At 51.4% G+C, this 18,520-nt stretch overlaps 3 protein-coding genes across 8 annotated transcripts in view; 2 read left to right on the plus strand and 1 right to left on the minus strand.

Moving 5' to 3' along the window:
• Positions 1-10,277, plus strand: part of LOC117639323 (chitin synthase chs-2) — a 30,028-nt gene extending 19,751 nt beyond the window's left edge. For 2 of the 5 annotated variants that reach the window (XM_034374871.1, XM_034374875.1), the window contains 14 exons: positions 11-210; positions 289-436; positions 528-724; positions 826-1,014; positions 1,111-1,378; positions 1,467-2,141; positions 2,255-2,649; positions 2,772-3,077; positions 4,005-4,255; positions 4,640-4,943; positions 5,297-5,473; positions 7,940-8,107; positions 8,182-8,434; positions 8,742-10,277. In XM_034374871.1, the coding sequence (XP_034230762.1) occupies positions 11-210; positions 289-436; positions 528-724; positions 826-1,014; positions 1,111-1,378; positions 1,467-2,141; positions 2,255-2,649; positions 2,772-3,077; positions 4,005-4,255; positions 4,640-4,943; positions 5,297-5,473; positions 7,940-8,107; positions 8,182-8,434; positions 8,742-9,202 (3,992 nt within the window). In that variant the 3' untranslated portion in view covers positions 9,203-10,277. Of the gene's footprint in view, positions 1-10; positions 211-288; positions 437-527; positions 725-825; positions 1,015-1,110; positions 1,379-1,466; positions 2,142-2,254; positions 2,650-2,771; positions 3,078-3,270; positions 3,577-4,004; positions 4,256-4,639; positions 4,944-5,296; positions 5,474-5,708; positions 5,886-7,939; positions 8,108-8,181; positions 8,435-8,741 lie in introns of all 5 variants that reach the window. The other 3 variants (XM_034374874.1, XM_034374872.1, XM_034374873.1) reach the window with 3 other exon arrangements.
• A 581-nt stretch (positions 10,278-10,858) lies between these two features.
• On the plus strand, positions 10,859-12,668 carry LOC117639327 (poly(U)-specific endoribonuclease homolog). Of its 2 annotated transcripts, none has more exons than XM_034374884.1 (5): positions 10,859-11,019; positions 11,255-11,432; positions 11,549-11,751; positions 11,833-12,065; positions 12,364-12,668. In XM_034374884.1, the coding sequence occupies exons 1-5, from the start codon at positions 10,974-10,976 to the stop codon at positions 12,598-12,600; spliced, it is 897 nt and encodes a 298-aa protein (XP_034230775.1). In that variant the 5' UTR covers positions 10,859-10,973; the 3' UTR covers positions 12,601-12,668. The 2 variants fall into 2 exon arrangements, with proteins under 2 accessions (XP_034230775.1, XP_034230776.1); XM_034374885.1 differs by lacking the exon at positions 12,364-12,668 and adding an exon at positions 12,271-12,322 and having other exon boundaries at positions 11,833-12,106.
• A 173-nt stretch (positions 12,669-12,841) lies between these two features.
• Positions 12,842-18,395, minus strand: LOC117639326 (protein MMS22-like). Its single transcript, XM_034374883.1, has 21 exons — positions 18,206-18,395; positions 17,932-18,127; positions 17,693-17,839; positions 17,451-17,592; positions 17,136-17,366; positions 16,956-17,066; positions 16,664-16,873; positions 16,347-16,579; positions 16,167-16,267; positions 15,884-16,050; positions 15,538-15,799; positions 15,339-15,461; positions 15,048-15,246; positions 14,881-14,974; positions 14,627-14,794; positions 14,322-14,534; positions 13,941-14,088; positions 13,638-13,834; positions 13,356-13,564; positions 13,078-13,269; positions 12,842-12,997 (listed from the first exon to the last, which is right to left on the minus strand). The coding sequence occupies exons 1-21, from the start codon at positions 18,276-18,278 to the stop codon at positions 12,958-12,960; spliced, it is 3,456 nt and encodes a 1,151-aa protein (XP_034230774.1). The 5' UTR covers positions 18,279-18,395; the 3' UTR covers positions 12,842-12,957.
• Positions 18,396-18,520: the final 125 nt, after the last annotated feature.

An 18,520-nucleotide genomic window follows, 5' to 3' on the forward strand; every position in this document is an offset into this window, starting at 1 on the left:
GTTGCCGCAGGCATCATCAAGTCCATGGGGCGCGTCAAGGAGCGCATGAAGCGCACGCGGTACTTCACGTACCTCTTCGTGTCCGTGTGGAAGATGGTGGTGTTCTTCCTCATGATGCTGGTCATCACCTTCTTCAACCAGCAGAGCGTCGCGAACCTCTTCAGCCTGCTGCCGACGTCGTTCGGCGAGCGCAAGATCGTCGTCACTGAGGTGAGACTCCCTGGCCGAACGCGAAACGGAACTACTTACCACACTGTGAGGTGGAATGTGTAAACGGATTTGATGCAGGTGCGTTCGCTGGGCGTCACCACCCCCGTGGACTTGCTGGCCGAGTTCAACCCCACGGGCGACACCGAGTCGGAGAACGCCATGCACAAGACCGCCGTGGCCGTGTGCGTCATCCAGATCCTGGCCGCCTACTTCTGCTACATTTTCGGTGAGCCCCTCGACCCGCGAGCGGCCAAAGCAAATCCAAGTCTTTTTATTTAAAGCTTTTCTCACCGACCGCCGTTCCCTCTGTTCGCCAGGAAAGTTCGCGTGCAAGATCATGATCCAGGGCTTCAGCTACGCCTTCCCGGTCAACCTCACCATCCCCGTGACCATCTCGCTGGTGATCGCGGCGTGCGGGCTGCGCAAAGACGACCCGTGCTTCTTCGAGGGGGTCGTGCCCAGCTACCTGTTCTTCGACCCGCCGCCCCTCAACGCCACCACCCTCTTCGACCAGGTACTTCTGGTTCTGCAGCGGAGACTGCCTCTCAGTCTGACAAATGTATGTTTACTTACGTGGTAATTGACAAATTTAATTAATGTTTCCTCCCTGTTCAGCACGCCTGGGTGTGGCTGCTGTGGCTGCTGTCCCAGACCTGGATCACGCTGCACATCTGGACGCCCAAGTGCGAGCGTCTGGCGGCCACGGAGAAGCTCTTCGTGTCGCCCATGTACAGCGGCCTGCTCATCGACCAGTCCCTGGGCATGAACCGGCGGCGCGACGATGAGGCGGACGTCAAGACGGAGGTGTGTCTCGGTAGCGCTGTGCACAGCGACGTTGCGCGCGGCAGCACAGGTCGTGCGTTCGAACACTACCCCCATCTTTGTTTTTTTTTCGTCCAGGATCTGACCGAGCTGGAGAAGGGCGTCGACGAGTACTACGAGACCATCTCCATTCACACCGACGCGAGCGGCTCGACGCCGGGCAAGAGCGTCAAGTCCTCCGACTACATCACGCGCATCTACGCCTGCTGCACCATGTGGCACGAGACCAAGGAGGAGATGATGGAGATGCTCAAGTCGATCCTGCGCATGGACGAGGACCAGTGCGCGCGCCGCGTGGCGCAGAAGTACCTGCGCGTCGTGGACCCCGACTACTACGAGTTCGAGAGTGAGTCAACGCGGTTCCCTGCCAACTCGGAAGTTGTTCGTGCTGTGCATTAAACCAAATAAACGCTCTTTCTCTTTCCTTCCCGCAGCGCACATCTTCTTCGACGACGCCTTCGAGATCAGCGAGGTGAACGACGACTGGAGCGTGTGCAACCGCTTCGTGAAGCTGCTGGTGGCCATCATGGACGAGGCGGCGTCGCACGTGCACGAGACCAACATCCGCATGCGCCCGCCCAAGAAGTACCCCACGCCGTACGGCGGCCGCCTCGAGTGGATCCTGCCCGGCAAGACCAAGATGATCGCCCACCTCAAGGACAAGAGCAAGATCCGTCACCGCAAGCGCTGGAGCCAGGTCATGTACATGTACTACCTGCTGGGCCACCGCCTGATGGAGCTGCCCATCTCGGTGGACAGGAAGGAAGTGATGGCCGAGAACACGTTCCTGCTCACGCTGGACGGCGACATCGACTTCCAGCCCCACGCCGTGCAGCTGCTCATCGACTTGATGAAGAAGAACCGCAACCTGGGCGCGGCCTGCGGACGCATCCACCCCGTCGGCTCCGGCCCCATGGTGTGGTACCAGATGTTCGAGTACGCCATCGGGCATTGGCTGCAGAAGGCCACCGAGCACATGATCGGCTGCGTCCTGTGTAGCCCCGGCTGCTTCTCGCTCTTCAGGGGCAAGTCCCTCATGGACGACAACGTCATGAAGAAGTACACGACGCGGTCCGACGAGGCGCGGCACTACGTGCAGTACGATCAGGGTGAGTGGCCGAGCGCACAGCGAGCTGGCATACCGTTCGCCGGTCGCGGGTTCAAGCCCCATTGGCGGTAAGTTTTTGTATAATTTTTTATCATGTGTAATTATTTTTTGCAGGTGAGGATCGTTGGCTGTGCACACTGCTGCTGCAGCGAGGCTACCGAGTCGAATACTCCGCCGCCTCCGACGCCTACACGCACTGCCCCGAAGGCTTCAACGAGTTCTACAACCAGCGGCGTCGCTGGGTGCCCTCCACCATCGCCAACATCATGGACCTGCTCGTGGACGCCAAGAAGACCATCAAGATCAACGACAACATCTCCATGCCCTACATCGCCTACCAGATGATGTTGATGGGCGGCACCATCCTCGGCCCCGGCACCATCTTCCTCATGTTGGTGGGAGCCTTCGTGGCCGCCTTCAAGATCGACAACTGGACCAGCTTCTACTACAACATCATCCCCATCATGCTCTTCATGCTCGTCTGCTTCACGTGCAAGTCCAACATACAGGTAAAGCCGCGGTGTTGCTTCTAGTGTGTCGGTGTCCGTGACGTCACAGTACTCCCCGCCTGTCGTGTCGTCTGCTTGTGTTGTCCCAGTCCGCTTCAAGCGTAGCGTCTGCTTGCCCCCAGCTGCTGTTCGCGCAGATACTGTCCACGGGCTACGCGCTCGTGATGATGGCCGTGATCGTGGGTACGGCGCTGCAGCTCGGCGAGGACGGCATCGGGTCGCCGTCCGCCATCTTCCTCATAGCGTCATCGGGGTCCTTCTTCATAGCAGCCTGTCTCCATCCGCAAGAGTTCTGGTGCGTCGTGCCCGGCATCATCTACCTGCTGTCCATCCCGTCCATGTACCTGCTGCTCATCCTGTACTCCATCATCAACCTCAACGTGGTCACGTGGGGGACGCGAGAAGTGGTGGCCAAGAAGACCAAGAAGGTTTGTGCGCTCGGGCGTGCACTTGGTGGTGGTGGTGGTGGTGGTGGCGGTCAAGCGTTCCGTCTGTGTTCCTCTGCTTGCACTCTTCCCACAATGATCTATCAACCACTGCCGTACTAACGAAAGCAAACCCTTGCCACGCATGCCAACCCTGTTCTGACCGGTTCTTTCGACGCGCGGCTCGCCGCCACAGCTCAGGGTGGCCATGCTGCTGTCGGCGTTCTACGCCCTGGTCATGGTGGCGGTGGTGGTGGGCGTGTCGGTGCAGCTCGTCGAGGACGGCCCCTTCTCGCCGTCGTCCCTCTTCCTGTTCGCCGTGGCGGCCTCCTTCGCCCTCACGGGGGTGCTGCACCCGCGGGAGGCGGGCATCCTGCCCCTGGGCTTCGTGTACTACATCAGCGTGCCCAGCACGTACTTGCTGCTCATCGTGTACGCCCTGTTCAACCTCAACGACGTGACGTGGGGCACCCGGGAGGTGCTGGTCCGCAAGACGCAGCAGGTAGCCGACGGCGTTCCGGTGCTAAACTGTTCCAGGTTCCACGACGCAGTTCTAGGACTCTAGTCCCGTCTAGACGCATGACGCACGCGCAAATATACCTAACTCTGCACGATGCTTAGACTTACTCTAGAAACTAGTGCTGCCATTAGTATCGTGTCGCACAGTGGGCCAGAAGACCGCCGCAGACGGACAAAATTCTACACGCGTTTTGAGCTGCGGAGTCGCTAAATGGGACTCGAACCGAGCGCGTGACCCCACCAATGGATTCCTCGTTCGGAGAGCAATTCATTGGCGGGGTCACACGTTCAGTACGAGTCCCCTCTAGCGACTCTGGAGCTCAAAACGCATCCGTAGTTTTGTCCGCCTCCACCGGTCTTCTGGCCCACTGTGTCGCGCACTGTGACCGAAACGGACCCCTGCTTCGCCAGGAACTGGAGGAGGAGCGGAAGGAGGCGGAGGAGGCCAAGCGCACGGCGCGCCAGAAGTCGCTGCTCGGCTTCCTGCAGAACGTCAACAGCGGCGGCGTGGACGGCGACGAGGGCGGCATCGAGATCTCGCTGGCCGGCCTCTTCAAGTGCATCTTCTGCACGCACCCCAAGTCCACCGACGACAAGACGCAGCTCATCCGTATCGCCGAGTCGCTAGACACGCTGGGCAAGCGGCTGCAGACCATCGAGCAGTGAGTAGTCCGGGGATCGAATCCCCACGCGTATCTTTTTCTCATGAGGCTGGGTTGTTGGAGCGATGCGCGCATGGTACGGTCCGTGCGAACGATCGTGGCCACCCTCCGGCTTCCTCTAACTTGGCTCACCCCTTTCGGCCGATAGACTGATTCCGAGGGTCGTTTTCGTCGCTCTGCCTCTCTGGCACTCATTGGCACCCCGTGCAGGTGCGAGAGAGACAGAGCGACGAAGGCGACTCTCCGTCTGCAGTCCGCCAGTCGCAGAGAAAGCGCCGCTTGGACGCGTGACGCCCCGCGACGCGCTGCTCCTACACTTTCACCGGGCCGCCCCGGAGGTAGGCAACCCAACTGACTCGCCGTCGCCTCGTTGCCTGTCCGCAGGGTGGTGGACCCGCAGGGGCAGCACTCGGGCCGGCGGCGCACGGCGTCCGCGGGCAGCAGGGACCACCACCTCGGCTCCCTGGCCGAGGACCCCGCCGAGGAGGACCAGCTCCACGACTCGGACACCGAGACCGCCACGACGGAGGGCCGGCAGAAGCGCGACGACCTGGTGGACCCGTTCTGGATCGAGGACCGCGACCTGAAGCGCGGCGAGGTGGACTTCATCTCCATGACGGAGATGCAGTTCTGGAAGGACCTGCTGGCCAAGTACCTGTACCCCATCGACGACGACAAGAACGAGCGGGTCAGCAACACCACTTCAATTTCATTTTGAGATTTACTTTTTTTGAAATTACTTTTATCTTGTCCTGCGTGCTGTAGTCATAACTGCTCGACTTTTCCCGCTAGTCCCGCGCAGTCCGGACCTGTGTAGCTAGAGCTGGGTGGCCGACGGGCCGCCGACGGCAAGCCTGGCGGACGAGGCACTTCGGGGAGGACACCCGGTTCGCGCCGCGCGAGTGCCCCATGTGCTCCACTGCAAAAAAGAATCTCGTCTTCTAATCGTTGTGGGCTGGGGCGGCCACGCCCCGGCTTCGCCGCGAGAGGGACCCCCTTTTTTCTGCAGTGGGGGTGAACGTTTGCTGCGTGTGATTCCAGGCTAGGATCGCGAGCGACCTAAAAGAACTGCGAGACAAGTCCGTTTTTGCTTTCTTCATGGTGAATGCTATCTTTGTGCTGATCGTGTTCCTGCTGCAACTCAATAAGGACCTCCTGCACGTAAAGTGGCCCCTGGGGGTCAAGACTAACATTACCTATGACGAGACAACGCAAGAGGTAAGGCTCCACGGGTGGGTGCGGGGATGGGTTGGGGAAGGCCGCAGGGCCCAAGGCCAGGCCGCCCACGGACACACACACACACACACACACCACACTGCACCCGTCACCCCTCGAGCGTCGGCTAGGCTAGGAACCGAGCAGCTACCACCAGCGCGCAGGCGGACACAGCACCACTCTCTCTCTAACCGTGTGCGTGTGTGTGCGTGGGGGTGTGCTTGTGTGACTGTTACAGGCCCGCATCGCCGCTGACCTGGTCGAGCTCCGCAACAAGTCCGTTTTCGCTTTCTTCATGTTCAATGCTCTGTTTGTGCTTATCGTGTTTTTACTACAACTCAACAAGGATCAGCTTCACGTTGACTGGCCGTTAGGCGTCAAGACGAATATCACCTATATCGAGGAAACGTCAGAGGTAAAAGCCCTGGCTGCCCGCCTGCCTGTCCGTTGCCCAATTTCACATCAAATTTATTTATTTACTTTTCATTATTTTTGTTTTTATTCATCCTTTGCGATGGGGCGGCTGGTTGGTGGGTTGGTCAGGGACTCTGCCTGCCGCTCAATATACCCTATATCCTCTATGTCTGTCTCTCTCTCTATACATACGATTCTATCCTTTCACTTCCTAACCCTTGGCTGCACTTCGCCTCGTCTTCTGTCGACCGTGACTGACCCCCTCTTCTGTGTCTTTCTGCTTGCGAGGCCCCGGCCGGCCCCTGCGTCCGGGAGCCCCCAGGGAGCCCCCCTCCGCCCCCCACCCCTCCGTCCTGCAGTGGTGGCAGGTGGCAGACGATGCTCTCTGTCCTCTGTACATAAGCCCTCCCATACTGTGACTGACTTCCTGAGATCAGAGATAAACACACTGAGCAAGATTTTGTTTAAAACACGATAGCGAAAAGAAAAACATCACCCGAATTTTCATCTACATCAATCGCTCATTTTGAACGGACTCCAACTCAATCCATTTCATTCCCATCGTCATACATAATGTATAGGCCATAACCACGTGTTTAAATATGACTCAGCAACCCTATTTTCAGGTTAAAAAATCCCCAGCCCCAGCAGCTAATCCACTTTTTTAAAATGTTTAAATACAATGTTGATAATCCCCTTACAGCTTAGTGTAATTTTCAGGTGTCCCCGGAAAACCCTGTAGTTAGAACACTCTGTAAATTTGTTTCCTGTAATTTAAATATCCCTCACAGGTTAAAAAAATATCAATGCAAAATTCCAGTATCTTAGTGCACACTTCCAAAAGTAGATAACAAAGACAACACTCTTGTTGACTTGTGTATGCATTGATGCACTCACTGTAGGTTGACTGGTGGAAACCCCTCCAAAAACCCGAAATAATAAATAAATGTCGACCGATCGTTACTTCCTTTCGCCTAAGGAAAAACGCAGGCATTCGCATGTGCTAATGCTCATCTTTCAGAATGTGGAATGTGTAATCCATCCTGTGTGTGTCTGTGTGCGTGCGGTGTCTGTCTGTGTGAGTCTGTGTGAATGTGTGTGTGCGGGACCACGCTTCCCCTGCGCCGTCGCTTTGGCTCAAGGACGTTTCCTCCTTGAAGAAGATCTGCTCTGCTACCCTTGTGTTGCATGAGAAGGCGCTCGCGGCGCTCGCATGTCCAGCGGCAGTCTTGCCAACCTTCTGACAGCCTGTCAGGGACGGGTTGGCAACCCTGCCCGGCCGAAGCCTTGTGTCTACGCTGTGAAAAAAATACTCTGAATTTTCAGACTAATTTGAGTCACGTAAATTTGCATTAATTCGTTTGAGAAGAAGTCTTAAAAATTTTGACATTGCTAGGACATAGCCTTGTGCGTGAAAAGGAATCTTTTTAGTCTGAATTTTCTCTGAATTTTCAGGGTTGTTTTCACAGTGTCATAATCGTTGACGATGTCAAACTGACGCCGTTGTCCTCTGAGCCCAACATCTCACAACTGCTTCAGTTTGGCAGCGTCGCAATGACCCTTTGTGTACAGAAATTACCGAAAGGCGGCCGGCCTCGGCCAGCGAACCGCTCAGTCCCTACAGTGGCGCGGGCCGGGCGAGCGCCTGCGAGGTAGGCAGCGGCGACGCAGCCGTGCGCGCAAGCCGTGGATGTTGCCTACGCTGCAGGGGCTCGGCCGGCCGACTGTGCAGCGGCTGGTCGGTTTTTTCGCTGCCGGGCGTCCGACGCCGAACTAATGCCAAGTCTGCATGTTGAGTGTTCACCCGGTGGCACGCCTGCCAAGTGGACTCCTGGCGGAATTGTCCTCCCCGCTGCGTTTGCAGCTTTTCTATTTTTTGAACCAAAGGCTGAGGATGTTCGAATGGAGAACTTTGTGGGCGTGCCACCGCCTTCCCCCTCTGTCCACGCCGCGGCGCGACGTGCCGTGGGGGCCTGGAGGCTGCGCCCTCGGCACCCCAGGCCCCCACCCCGCCACCCTCCGCCCGCGGCCCCCGACACGCCCCTCTTGTCGCAGGTGCTCATCTCCAAGGAGTACCTCCAGCTGGAGCCCATCGGTCTGGTGTTCGTGTTCTTCTTCGCGCTCATCCTGGTCATCCAGTTCACCGCCATGTTGTTCCATCGTTTCGGCACGCTGTCGCACATCTTGGCCTCGGCGGAGCTCTCGCTGTGCTGGAACAAGAAGGTACGCTTTCCGCTTTTGGAAACCGCGTTTGTGTGAACGGCCTGTCTGGTAACGCGGAGTGCCCCTGCCCCCAGGTGGAGGACCTGTCCCAGGACGCGCTGCTGGACAAGCACGCCGTGGACATCGTGAGGAACCTGCAGCGGCTGCGCGGCATAGACGGCGACTACGACAACGACAACGACTCGGGGTCGTCCGCGGACCGCGTCGGCCACCGCCGCACCATCCACAACCTGGAGAAGCACCGCCAGAAGAAGAGGACCATCGGCACCCTGGACGTGGCCTTCAAGAAGCGCTTCTTCAACATGAAGGAGGGCGGCGCGGCGCCAGGTGAGCCAACGCGCGAACGCGGCGACACTGGCCGAACCTGGCGGTACACGGTGGCGGTCGAAATCCCGGACGCGTTTTGAGCGCCAGAGTCACTAAATGGGACTAGAACCGAACGTTTGACCTCACCAATAGATTGCTCTCGGAACGAGGAATCTGAGCAATCTATTGGTGGGGTCACACGTTCGGTTCGAGTCCTGTTTAGCGACTCAGGGAGCGCGTCTAGAGTTTTGGCCGCCGGCGCCGGTCTTCTCGCCCACTGTGCCGTACAGTTCCGACCCACTGTAACCATGCCCTCCTCCTCCTCCAGGCACGCCCGTGCTGGGCCGCAAGCTGACCATGCGCCAGGAGACCATCAAGGCCCTGGAGACGAGGCGCAACTCGGTGATGGCGGAGCGCAAGAAGTCGCACATGCAGACGCTGGGCGCGGCGCACGAGTACGGCGTGTCGGCGGCCTCGGCCGCGGCGCTGGTCGGCGGCGGCACCCTGGTGGGCGGTACCCTCACCGGCGTCCCCGGCGGCTCCGTGCTCGGCGGCGTGGCGACGCGCAACCACCGCAACTCCGTGGCCTCCATGAGCGTCAAGGACATCTTCGACACGGCCGGCGGCCAGATCAACCGCGCGTACGAGGCGTCCGGCTACGAGGCGGGCGGCGTCATCTCCGAGGACGAGATGGAGGTGGGCGGCAACGCGCTGCGCCTCCACAACGTGCGGAACAACGTGAGCTGGCGCGAGCAGGACGGCCACTCGCGGTCCAACAGCCGCATGTAGGCCCTAGCAGCAATCAACAAATAACTTATTCTCTCTGCGTTTGGAAGTGTTCTGCCGCGCCCCGCGGTCCCACGTGTTCCAGATGCTGCCCCTTTGAAGCGTCTCGACGCCTCTTTTAGACTTTTATTTTTGTATTTGTTTGTTCTTGACTCTCTGTACTTCAACTGAGTGGGCTGTTTCGTGGTTCAGCGTTCAGCGCCACCGAGCTTCGTTTTTCGTACTTATTTTGCCATATCAGTCACAAACCTAAACTACTTAATTTTTCTCGTTTCTGATATTTTAAGGAATCGCAGCAACTGCTCTTAGCGGTAGTGCTGCATTTTACAAAATGATTAGGACAAATTACAAAAAGACTGCCGTATGTACTCTGTACTGATTCAAGCCACGCTCGATCAATGGTGTTGAGAGACTAGGAAATAATAGACTTGAAGAGCTTCGACAAAGGATAATCCGGTTATATTTGACGATAAACGCATTGCCTTTGCGTTTTCTTGTTGTGGATTACAGTTCCTTCGAACTGTTGCCCTTTTATATGATAATTGCTCAACGTATAGAGAGTTATACGTATTATTTTATACTGCATGACATTATTTAATTTTTTTATTCGTAGGAATGAATGCACTGTAAACATGACATTATAGAGAGCCGAATAATACTATCGTTTAGATATTACACTCTAAGACTTACTGCGGAAACGGAATTAACATACAGAATGGAACCGTATTCATCCATCCTGTAGGAATGCCCCGCACAAGGAGGTATTGTGATGCGTTGTGATGTATTAGGTTTCAAAGTAGAGACTCTTTGCAGCCGAGTGTACTGTCTGCGAAACAATGCTAGATATAAGGTGTACTAGTGTGCCCGCCTGTTCCGCCGAATCTTTCGGATCTCGTGAACGCTGTGCCGAATGGAAATTGTGATATTTTTGTACGTATGCTGTACTATTGTAACGTTAGGCGGTGACTGGGTGCGCTCCGCTCGGCGGCCTCGCTGGACCGAGGTTGCTGCGGCGGGGCGCGCGCGGCCCCCGCGGACCGAAAGACATTTCAGCAATAAATGACTATCGAAAGGAAAAGAAGCGGCCTCTCCCTTCTCCTCCCTGTTCCGGCTCTTTCATTAAAATTACCTGTGACACTTTGCTCTGGTTTTCCGCGCCCAGAGTGTAGCGTGTTACTATTATGCTCTGCGCTGTGGCTGGGGGCGCGGCCTGCTACTTTGTAGACACAGGTGGGCGTGTGGGGAAGGCACTCGCTTCAAGCTCGAGCCGATAATTCGAAATACGGCCGCATGTCGCTCCCCGCCAAAATGCAAATATTTGAACTCTCTGCCGTCGGCCACGTGCCGCATGGTACAGACACTTTTCGGGAGAACTGAAATCCGCCATCCACTCAGTGTAAGTGTAGCCTGCCCATTTTCAAGCTTTTTAAAAAATTGTGTTTTTCTTTTCCTTGCCTGGCTGGAAGGTGCTACTGCGGGCATTTCGCGACGCCGCTCCTGCATGCTCATTGTCGATTGCGCGGCCACGACTTTCCGTTCTGGCTTCTGGCCCGGGAGGAAGGGGGGGGGGAGTAACTGACGAGCCGAGTCGGGCCGAGCCGAGCCGGCGCCGCTTTCTGCTGCCTGGGCCCCTGTCCTGTCCCCGTCGCTACTGTCGCTGTTTGCCTGGCGTTGAGTCGTCAGTGCCGCCCGTGCCCGAGACCCCCACTATAAAGGACCGCCTTGGGGCCGGCGCCGCCACTGCAGTCCCGACGCCCACGTCAACGTCGTCAGCATGGCCCGCGTCCTCCTCGTCGTGTGCCTCGCCGCGCTCTGCGCAGGTCGGTCCTCGTCTATCTTATCTGACGAGCGATTCAGAATAGTCGTGTCCTCTCTGTCGCACTCTTGGGGCTCTCCATAGGGGTGCGAGGGGGAGAGAGCGACAAACCGCTCGCTCGGCTGCAGTCTGCGGCGCGTGCGTCGCTCTGTCTCTCTCGCACCAATGGGGTGCCCCGTGGGGGTGCGAGAGAGACAGCGAGGGCCCCTGAAGGAAAGCGCGTCTTGCCTCCCCTCCAGGCTGGAGCAGCGCCAGCACCGACCGCACCCACGGCGGCAACAAGGTGTCGGACTCCGACATCAAGAAGCTCACGGAGCAGCTGTTCACCGTGGACAAGCACGCCCTCAACAGCGCCGTGCGCATCGACCTGCAGGGCAAGACGTACTCCAGTGCCACTGACGACAAGGCGCCCCGCCCGTGAGTACGCCGTGCTGGCCCTCGCGGCCGCGGCCAGTCCGTCAGGCCGCCTGGGAGGTAGGCCGCCCATCCCCCAAGCGCGCTGACCGACTAGACCGCCTCTCTGCTGCCGCCAGCCTGCTGAGCGTGGACGAGAGCAGGGCCAAGTCCGCCAACGGCAACGTGGCGCTGCTGGCCCGCCTCTACGACAAGTACACGCCCGACTGCACCAAGGCGGAGAAGGAGACGCCGGAGAAGAAGCAGCAGCAGAGCGACCTCCTGGACGGCCTGCTCGCCACGCCCGTGCTCACCACCACCCTCAACTTCCTCGCCGGCAAGGGTAACCCGTCGGACCTACAGTGACATGGCCGCGCGGCGCCCCGGGTGAGTGCACTCAAGTCCGCGTCTGACTCGCCCCCAGGTCTGGTCCCCACCGGCAAGGCCGCCCAGAAGCAGTTCCTCAACAAGCTGTGGTTCTCCCTGTACTCGCGCGGCGGCGGCGCCCTCGGCTCCTCGGCCTTCGAGCACGTGTTCCTGGGCGAGCTGAAGCACGGCGACGTCTCCGGCATGCACTCGTGGCTGTTCTTCAACAAGCAGGAGGAGGCCGGCAAGGCCGACTACAAGGGCTACATCAAGAAGCTGCCGCTCGGCGAGGTGAGTACTGCGTCACGGCGTCCAAGTCGAGTCGTCCGACACGTCCGACTCGAGGACCCGATGAGAGGAACTCTTTTGCCTCTTCAGAAGGGGGAAAAATCGCGAGTTTCCAGGATGTCTCTAATTTCCTATCAGTCGAATGGGTGGCCTACATTCGCGGCGCCACAGTGTTCATAGGACATGTCGAATGAATTGCCTACCTTCGCGGCGCCACTGTTCAGAGCGTTCTCCTCGCCTCATAGGGCCTGAGTCTGCTATACATAACAACGCGCTCCGTTCTGTTCCGTTCCTCTCGCAGAGTGGCACCCTGCTCAAGGTGCGCTTCGAGTGGCTGGACGCCAACAAGCCCGTCAACAGCCTGTTCGTGGGAGCCAGCCCCGAGCTGGAGATGTCCCTGTACACCCTGTGCTTCCTGTCGCGGCCCGACCAGAAGTGCCACGTGTCTGCGCACGGCGTCAACTTCTACATCCAGACCTGGTCCTTCAAGCTCAGGGACGGCTTCTCCACCATCGGCAGCGCCTACCCTTCCCTGTAGGAGTCTTAAGCCCTCCCCTGTGCTCTGTCGCGTCATGGAAATAAACGAAGAAACGCCTCCCTCGTAAACCCTGTGTTCCTACTTGGTGTGAGACTTAAACGAGCTCCAAGCGGCCCTATCTTCCCCTGTTTTTTCTGACATGTTAGCAAGGTTCCTTTTTTTCTTTTCAAGCTACTTCTTGCATTTGGCCCAAGAAGGCACTGAAAAAGGTTTCATAATGAAGAGGACCATATTAATAGCATATGTTTATTATAAATTATTAAAAAACCTAATAAAAATAATTAGTCACAGACATACTACAAAAAATTATCACAGCCAAATTTTAAGTGTAACAAAAACTTCAGGTCTTTGGATTTTTTAAACCTGAAGTCCTTCCTTGACTTTAGCAAGAAAAGTCCTGAAACAATAAAAAAAATCATGGTCAAAAACAGTAGCCTAAATTTTTCCTTAGAGTACAGAGGCAATGAGGCCACTTACTCCAAATTTTTATCATTGCCACTCCCTCTTTTGGAAATTACATCTCTCACATTAGCTTCTAAAGTGGGATAAAAACTCTTCACAAGAGGTTTGGAAACTTTCATCAAGAATAGCAACATTCGCATGAAGAGATTAGCATGGAAGCTAAGAAATTGACGTGACTGCTGATTGAGTACATTTGTAGCTTGTTCCCTATGGCAGACGGGGAGAAGAATCAGGTGACTAACAATTTTTAACGGTCAAGGAAACAAGAGAAAAAACTACAGAATTAGTTGTACCTTAAACTGGTAGACGTACGGAACACCTCTGTGTCAAAGATTAGTCCGAGAGTTTTTTCCGTTTCTGGTCTTCTATTATTGCCAGCACTCATATCAGTAACTTTTGCTACCACATAAAGGCAGCTTGGTAGAACATTATTAATTAACAAACCAATCAAAATTTCATCACAGCCATTTCTCTGAATAAGTGAGTTCATTAATGTTAGCCCCTGCAACCAAAGTCGAAAGTGTTACTACTGGTGATGGTAAAATATACATTGCTTTTAACACAAATAAAATTACCTGACAATAGTACTTGTGCGGCACATTGTTTTTGTCCACCTTAAGAAATGTTTCACAAACTGATTGGATTATATAAATGGCTGCAGGCATGTCCTCCGGCTCATCCCATATTTTTTTGAATGGATCTAAATATCTGGGCACATAAACCATGATAATGTTCTTGATGAAGCGTTCAATGCACTTTTCCCTCTTGGGATCTGTAACAAATAAAAAATGCCTCAATTACAAGCGCTGTACTGTACCGGACCATAAACAAGAAATTGCACCAAAAATAATGTGGGATTCTGTAGTTAAAACTCGCACCCAATTTAAAAAGCCCCTTAATGAATGAAAAAAGGGATTTCCTCAGCCCATTCTCCATGGGTAGAGGTAACCTTACATCCATATTGAAAACATTAGGATGGAGTATGAGGTAATTCACCAAGGTGACTAGGAAGTTGGATGCGTTATTCTGGAATAAACAGAAAACAAACAATAGTAATATAAAAAAAATAGTAATAAGTTCCCCCATGTGCCTGGGCACACAGTTAGAAACTGTGTGCCTCCATGCACACTGTATAAAACAGTACGCCTGCAGGCACACACAGTGTGCATGGAGGCATACATTTTAAAGTGTGTGCCATGTACACACTTGTGAGCACATCTAAATAAATAATTATTTCAAAAAGTCTGCCACCAACTCACTTTTTCATAAATGAACGAAGGACACTCAGCTACAAGAGTTCCTAGAACCACATAGCTTCTTTCAATACTTTCCGTATCTAGAAAAGGTTGTCTGCCTGGCACCCAGCTGGAATCCTTTGCTTTGGTCGGAAACAATGACGATTTAATCAAAGGCATCATCTGCCTCAAAGGCTCTAAAATTGTTACAATCATTTTCTTGTGAGAACTCGATGTCTGGATGGCAAAAATGTAAAAAAATTTCATATAAAAAGGATCCATCATGAGATATTTAGGATATACAAGAGCAAAAACATCCAATATCTCACCTTTCCCATTGCCTCTACTAGATAAAGCAGTGGGTCAGATACTGTCACAAAATTGTCATGAGGAAGATTGAATGTATTTTTCAACACAGGCATTGAAAATATCTTTTGCATAACCTCGGTCTCTCTGTCTTGGCCAACATTAGAACACACACAACAGCGCACCCATGCCTAACACAGACAAAAGAGCATAAGGTAAAATCGTGACAGGGGAGAGGAGTTAACATCAATATCGTAAATGACAGAAAAATTCTTACTTGAACAAACAAAATTTGCAGACTTTCATTTGTATCTATGATATTTGTTATTTTTCGACAGGATAGAAGCCTGTCTAGGTATCTTTTGACTAGCCTTCAGAAGGGAGAAAACCATTAGATTGTGACCAACACAATAGTCAATTCATACAAAAAGTTTCAACACTTACTTGGAGTTGTCATTTGTTGTGAAAAGATGAACCAAGTTTTGGAAGGACTCTTTTGTTGAAGAACTACTGAACTCGAGAGAAATGAGAGTGAATTGAAATGCTAAGTCAGCAATTTCCCAGTCATGGGATTTCTGATCTTTCAGATATGGAAGTAAATTTTCATGCAGTCTCTCAACTAGTTTTTGCATTCCACCTCCAACTGTTTCAAGTACAAAAAAACAAAAAAAAAAACATTAGTATTGCCAAATGAGGACTCTTAAAGTGCACAGAAAGAAAAGAAAAGAAGAGCACCTATATTGTTGCAGTCCATATAGACTTGAAGTTTCTGCATAACATCAATCATTAAATTTAAAAGACTCCTCAAAGTGGTTGAATCTTGGTTGTTCTGTTGCAAAAATCTTTTGACCCATGGACCTAGGAAATCGTAAATCAGTATTTTAGGATTCAAAAGACCACACAGGTCTCACAACAGAACAGGGAAAATACATACCAAATAAAATGTGTAAATCAGAGGGCAATACATCAGTGTTTTTGATTAAACATTCCAAATTTGATATGAATACCTGAACAACAGGATTCTGATTTCTTGCTATTAGAGAATCAATTGTATTGGTTAATGGTCCTGCTAGTGGGCTTAATTCTTTTCCATTCTTCACCAACAGGAAAACAAAACACAATTTTGCCTTCATGATCATCTGATTGCGCTTTTTATCAGTTTCACTAAATGAAACTAGGCTGAAGAACCTGTGTCCCTGCACAAAACAGAGTAACACCCAATTAGAAAATAGTTCATAGATCATTTTTAAACGAAACAAATTTAAAATGCATTTACATACAAGTTCCTCCACCTCCTCTGTGGCTAAGGCGATGGACAGAAATATTTGAGTTAAATGAAACAATCCCATCTCACTTAAACTATTGATTTTCTTCTCAGATAATTTTGAAAAAAATCTCCCACAAATTTTGGCTTTCCATACATTTTTGTCCTGGGCTAGATAAGTTGCTAGAGAAGATTGCCAAAAGAAAAAAGAGTCCAGTAAGTTTTCAAGTTAATAGTTTGGTTTCACCAATTCAATACCAATTCAATATGTTTATTAAAAAAAGCCGAGCATACAATACCTAGAAGAGATAGAAAAAGCTCAAAGCTATTCAATTGTACTCTTGGCTTGTTGGACGGTCTGTCAAATTCCACAGACGACAGAATATCTTCAATAGTTTCACTGAAGGGGATGAGAACCACAAGAAAAATTAAGTCACAGGGACAAGTTAAAAATGGGTATTACTTTTCATGCACTGTACCTTGGAACAACAAATGAGCTAGCAGGGGCTCCAGGTAACTGGAATGCACAATCTAACTTGCGAGAGAATCCATCCCAAAGCATCATTATGGGTTCTGGTTTGGTTTTCCAGGGATCCACAAGAAAACCCTTCATGAGATAGATGAGTGTGCGTCGCTGGGGCTCTTCAAGGTCATTTGATCCCATCAAGTCGTTCAGCACACATTTCACTATGCCCTGACCCTTGTCCATCTCCTAAAAATCAAAACCGGTGATAAATCAAAGAAAGGCAAAAAGATTTCTTGCCTGAAATAAAAATGGGCCAGTCCAGATACTAACAGGTCTAATAGGACTCAGGAATCCATCTGAAGAGTACATGTAAACCTCCCCAATATCTCGCAACAGCCATAAGGCAAATAGCCCTGGCTCCAAGCAGGCAATCTTTTGAAATTTTTTAGTTTGGAGAGGTCTCCATCCTTTCTTTGAGGGAATGTCTGCATCAGCTTTAACTACCAACTGCAGGCACTCATCAAGTAGCTTCCAGAATGCCTGCACACCAAAATGAGCAGTGTATTAGACAAAAATAACTTAAAACTAACATTTTTCAAATGTGTATGTAGTCAAAACAAACCTTGGTGTCATGGTCATTCAGGCTTTCTGTAATAAATCTTAGAAGCAGCCATAGCTCCTTCACACACATACAATTGAAAGGGGAGGAATGTACAATCCTGTCCTGATTCAGCTAAAATACGAAAGGTGAATTAAAATTAACAAAACAACATGAAAAATTACAATGATACCAAATACTTACCTTGTTAAATTTCAAGACTGCAATTTCAACTAAGTCAATAATACAAAACCTTATAGTGGACTGCAATAAATTTTCAATGCTTTGTTCAGCACTATAAGGCTGTAACATAGCAGCTATTTCTGTGGCCTCAAATATTGATGTGGACTTCAAACATTCAGAAAGTGCCCAAAGGACACTTATATGAAGCCACCTGGCTTCTAAATGGCAATGAAATAGATGATGGCCTGGTGACTGCAATAAAATATAAGAGGTGCAGTTTCTGTAAAACTACTAGCAAATTGAACCTTTGGCAAGAATAATGATAGTTTTTCTTACATTTTTCACTTGAGAATGGCTCAACACATAATTAGGCAGGTCATTTAAAGAACCAATCTGGTTCCGTAATAGATCCAATCCTTTCAATAAAGTTGGAAGGGTTTCTTTCAGTATCCATGATTTGTCTTCGCTTTCGCCTTGACTGCAAATTGAAATGTAGATTAAAGAGTTTATTATAGGATGAGACATGACAGCCGGAGGTGAATGGTCTTTACTAACAAGAGAAGTTGCGAGTAACATACCTTTCAACAAACAAGTGAAGCATCGCAAAAAATTCGCGCAAATCTTGTCTGACTTCATCTAAATTAACAGTTGCCAGGGTACTTGTATCAGATGTGAATCCATAAGTCCCCATTTTCTGTGTTGAATCAATCAAACAAAGTTTATTCCTGTTGGTTGAAAGCATAAAGGCATAATAAAATATTGTGAACATTGTCTTTAAAAAAGCATACAGAGGATTGGTATTATGTCCAATACAAACCAGCAAACTCTAAATAGTCGTTTCAATTCATCTTTAGATGTGTCCATGTCAAATTCTTGGTTAAACACTGTCACAAAACTAGACTTTTTTGAATGAAGACTAGAGGGATTTGTTATAGCCCCTGACATTATAAATCCTCGCGGGTCAAATGATGCCTTCTTTTCGGCATCACTAACACAGTGAAATCCTATATTTCCTGAATGAATAAAACGGAAAGTGCTTAGACAAACATGCAGATAACCTCAGCAATTTTAAGTCTAAAAACTTTTAATACCTCTTTCACGTAGATAATTACTCGTACTCGTGGTTTCATGTGTTGGGGATATTGGGGGCGTCATTATCTCCATTGTAAAATTATTTGGTTAAAACCACAAAATCTGCAATACGACAAAGACTCCAACCAACAATGAGCACCTAAATAAAACCATAAAAATCTAAACACAGCGGTGAATCCCGCGTGAATTTCGTGCATGACGGTATGAGAAATCCAACGCAACAACATTGTGTATGAGAAATTGTGTGCTCGCATCACGAAACAGTCGAAACGGCAAACAGTACAGTTTACCGTGTAGTAGCCAGTAGTCTAGCC

This window comes from Thrips palmi, unplaced genomic scaffold, assembly GCF_012932325.1.
Source record: "Thrips palmi isolate BJ-2018 unplaced genomic scaffold, TpBJ-2018v1 HiC_scaffold_11, whole genome shotgun sequence".
NCBI lineage: Eukaryota > Metazoa > Arthropoda > Insecta > Thysanoptera > Thripidae > Thrips > Thrips palmi.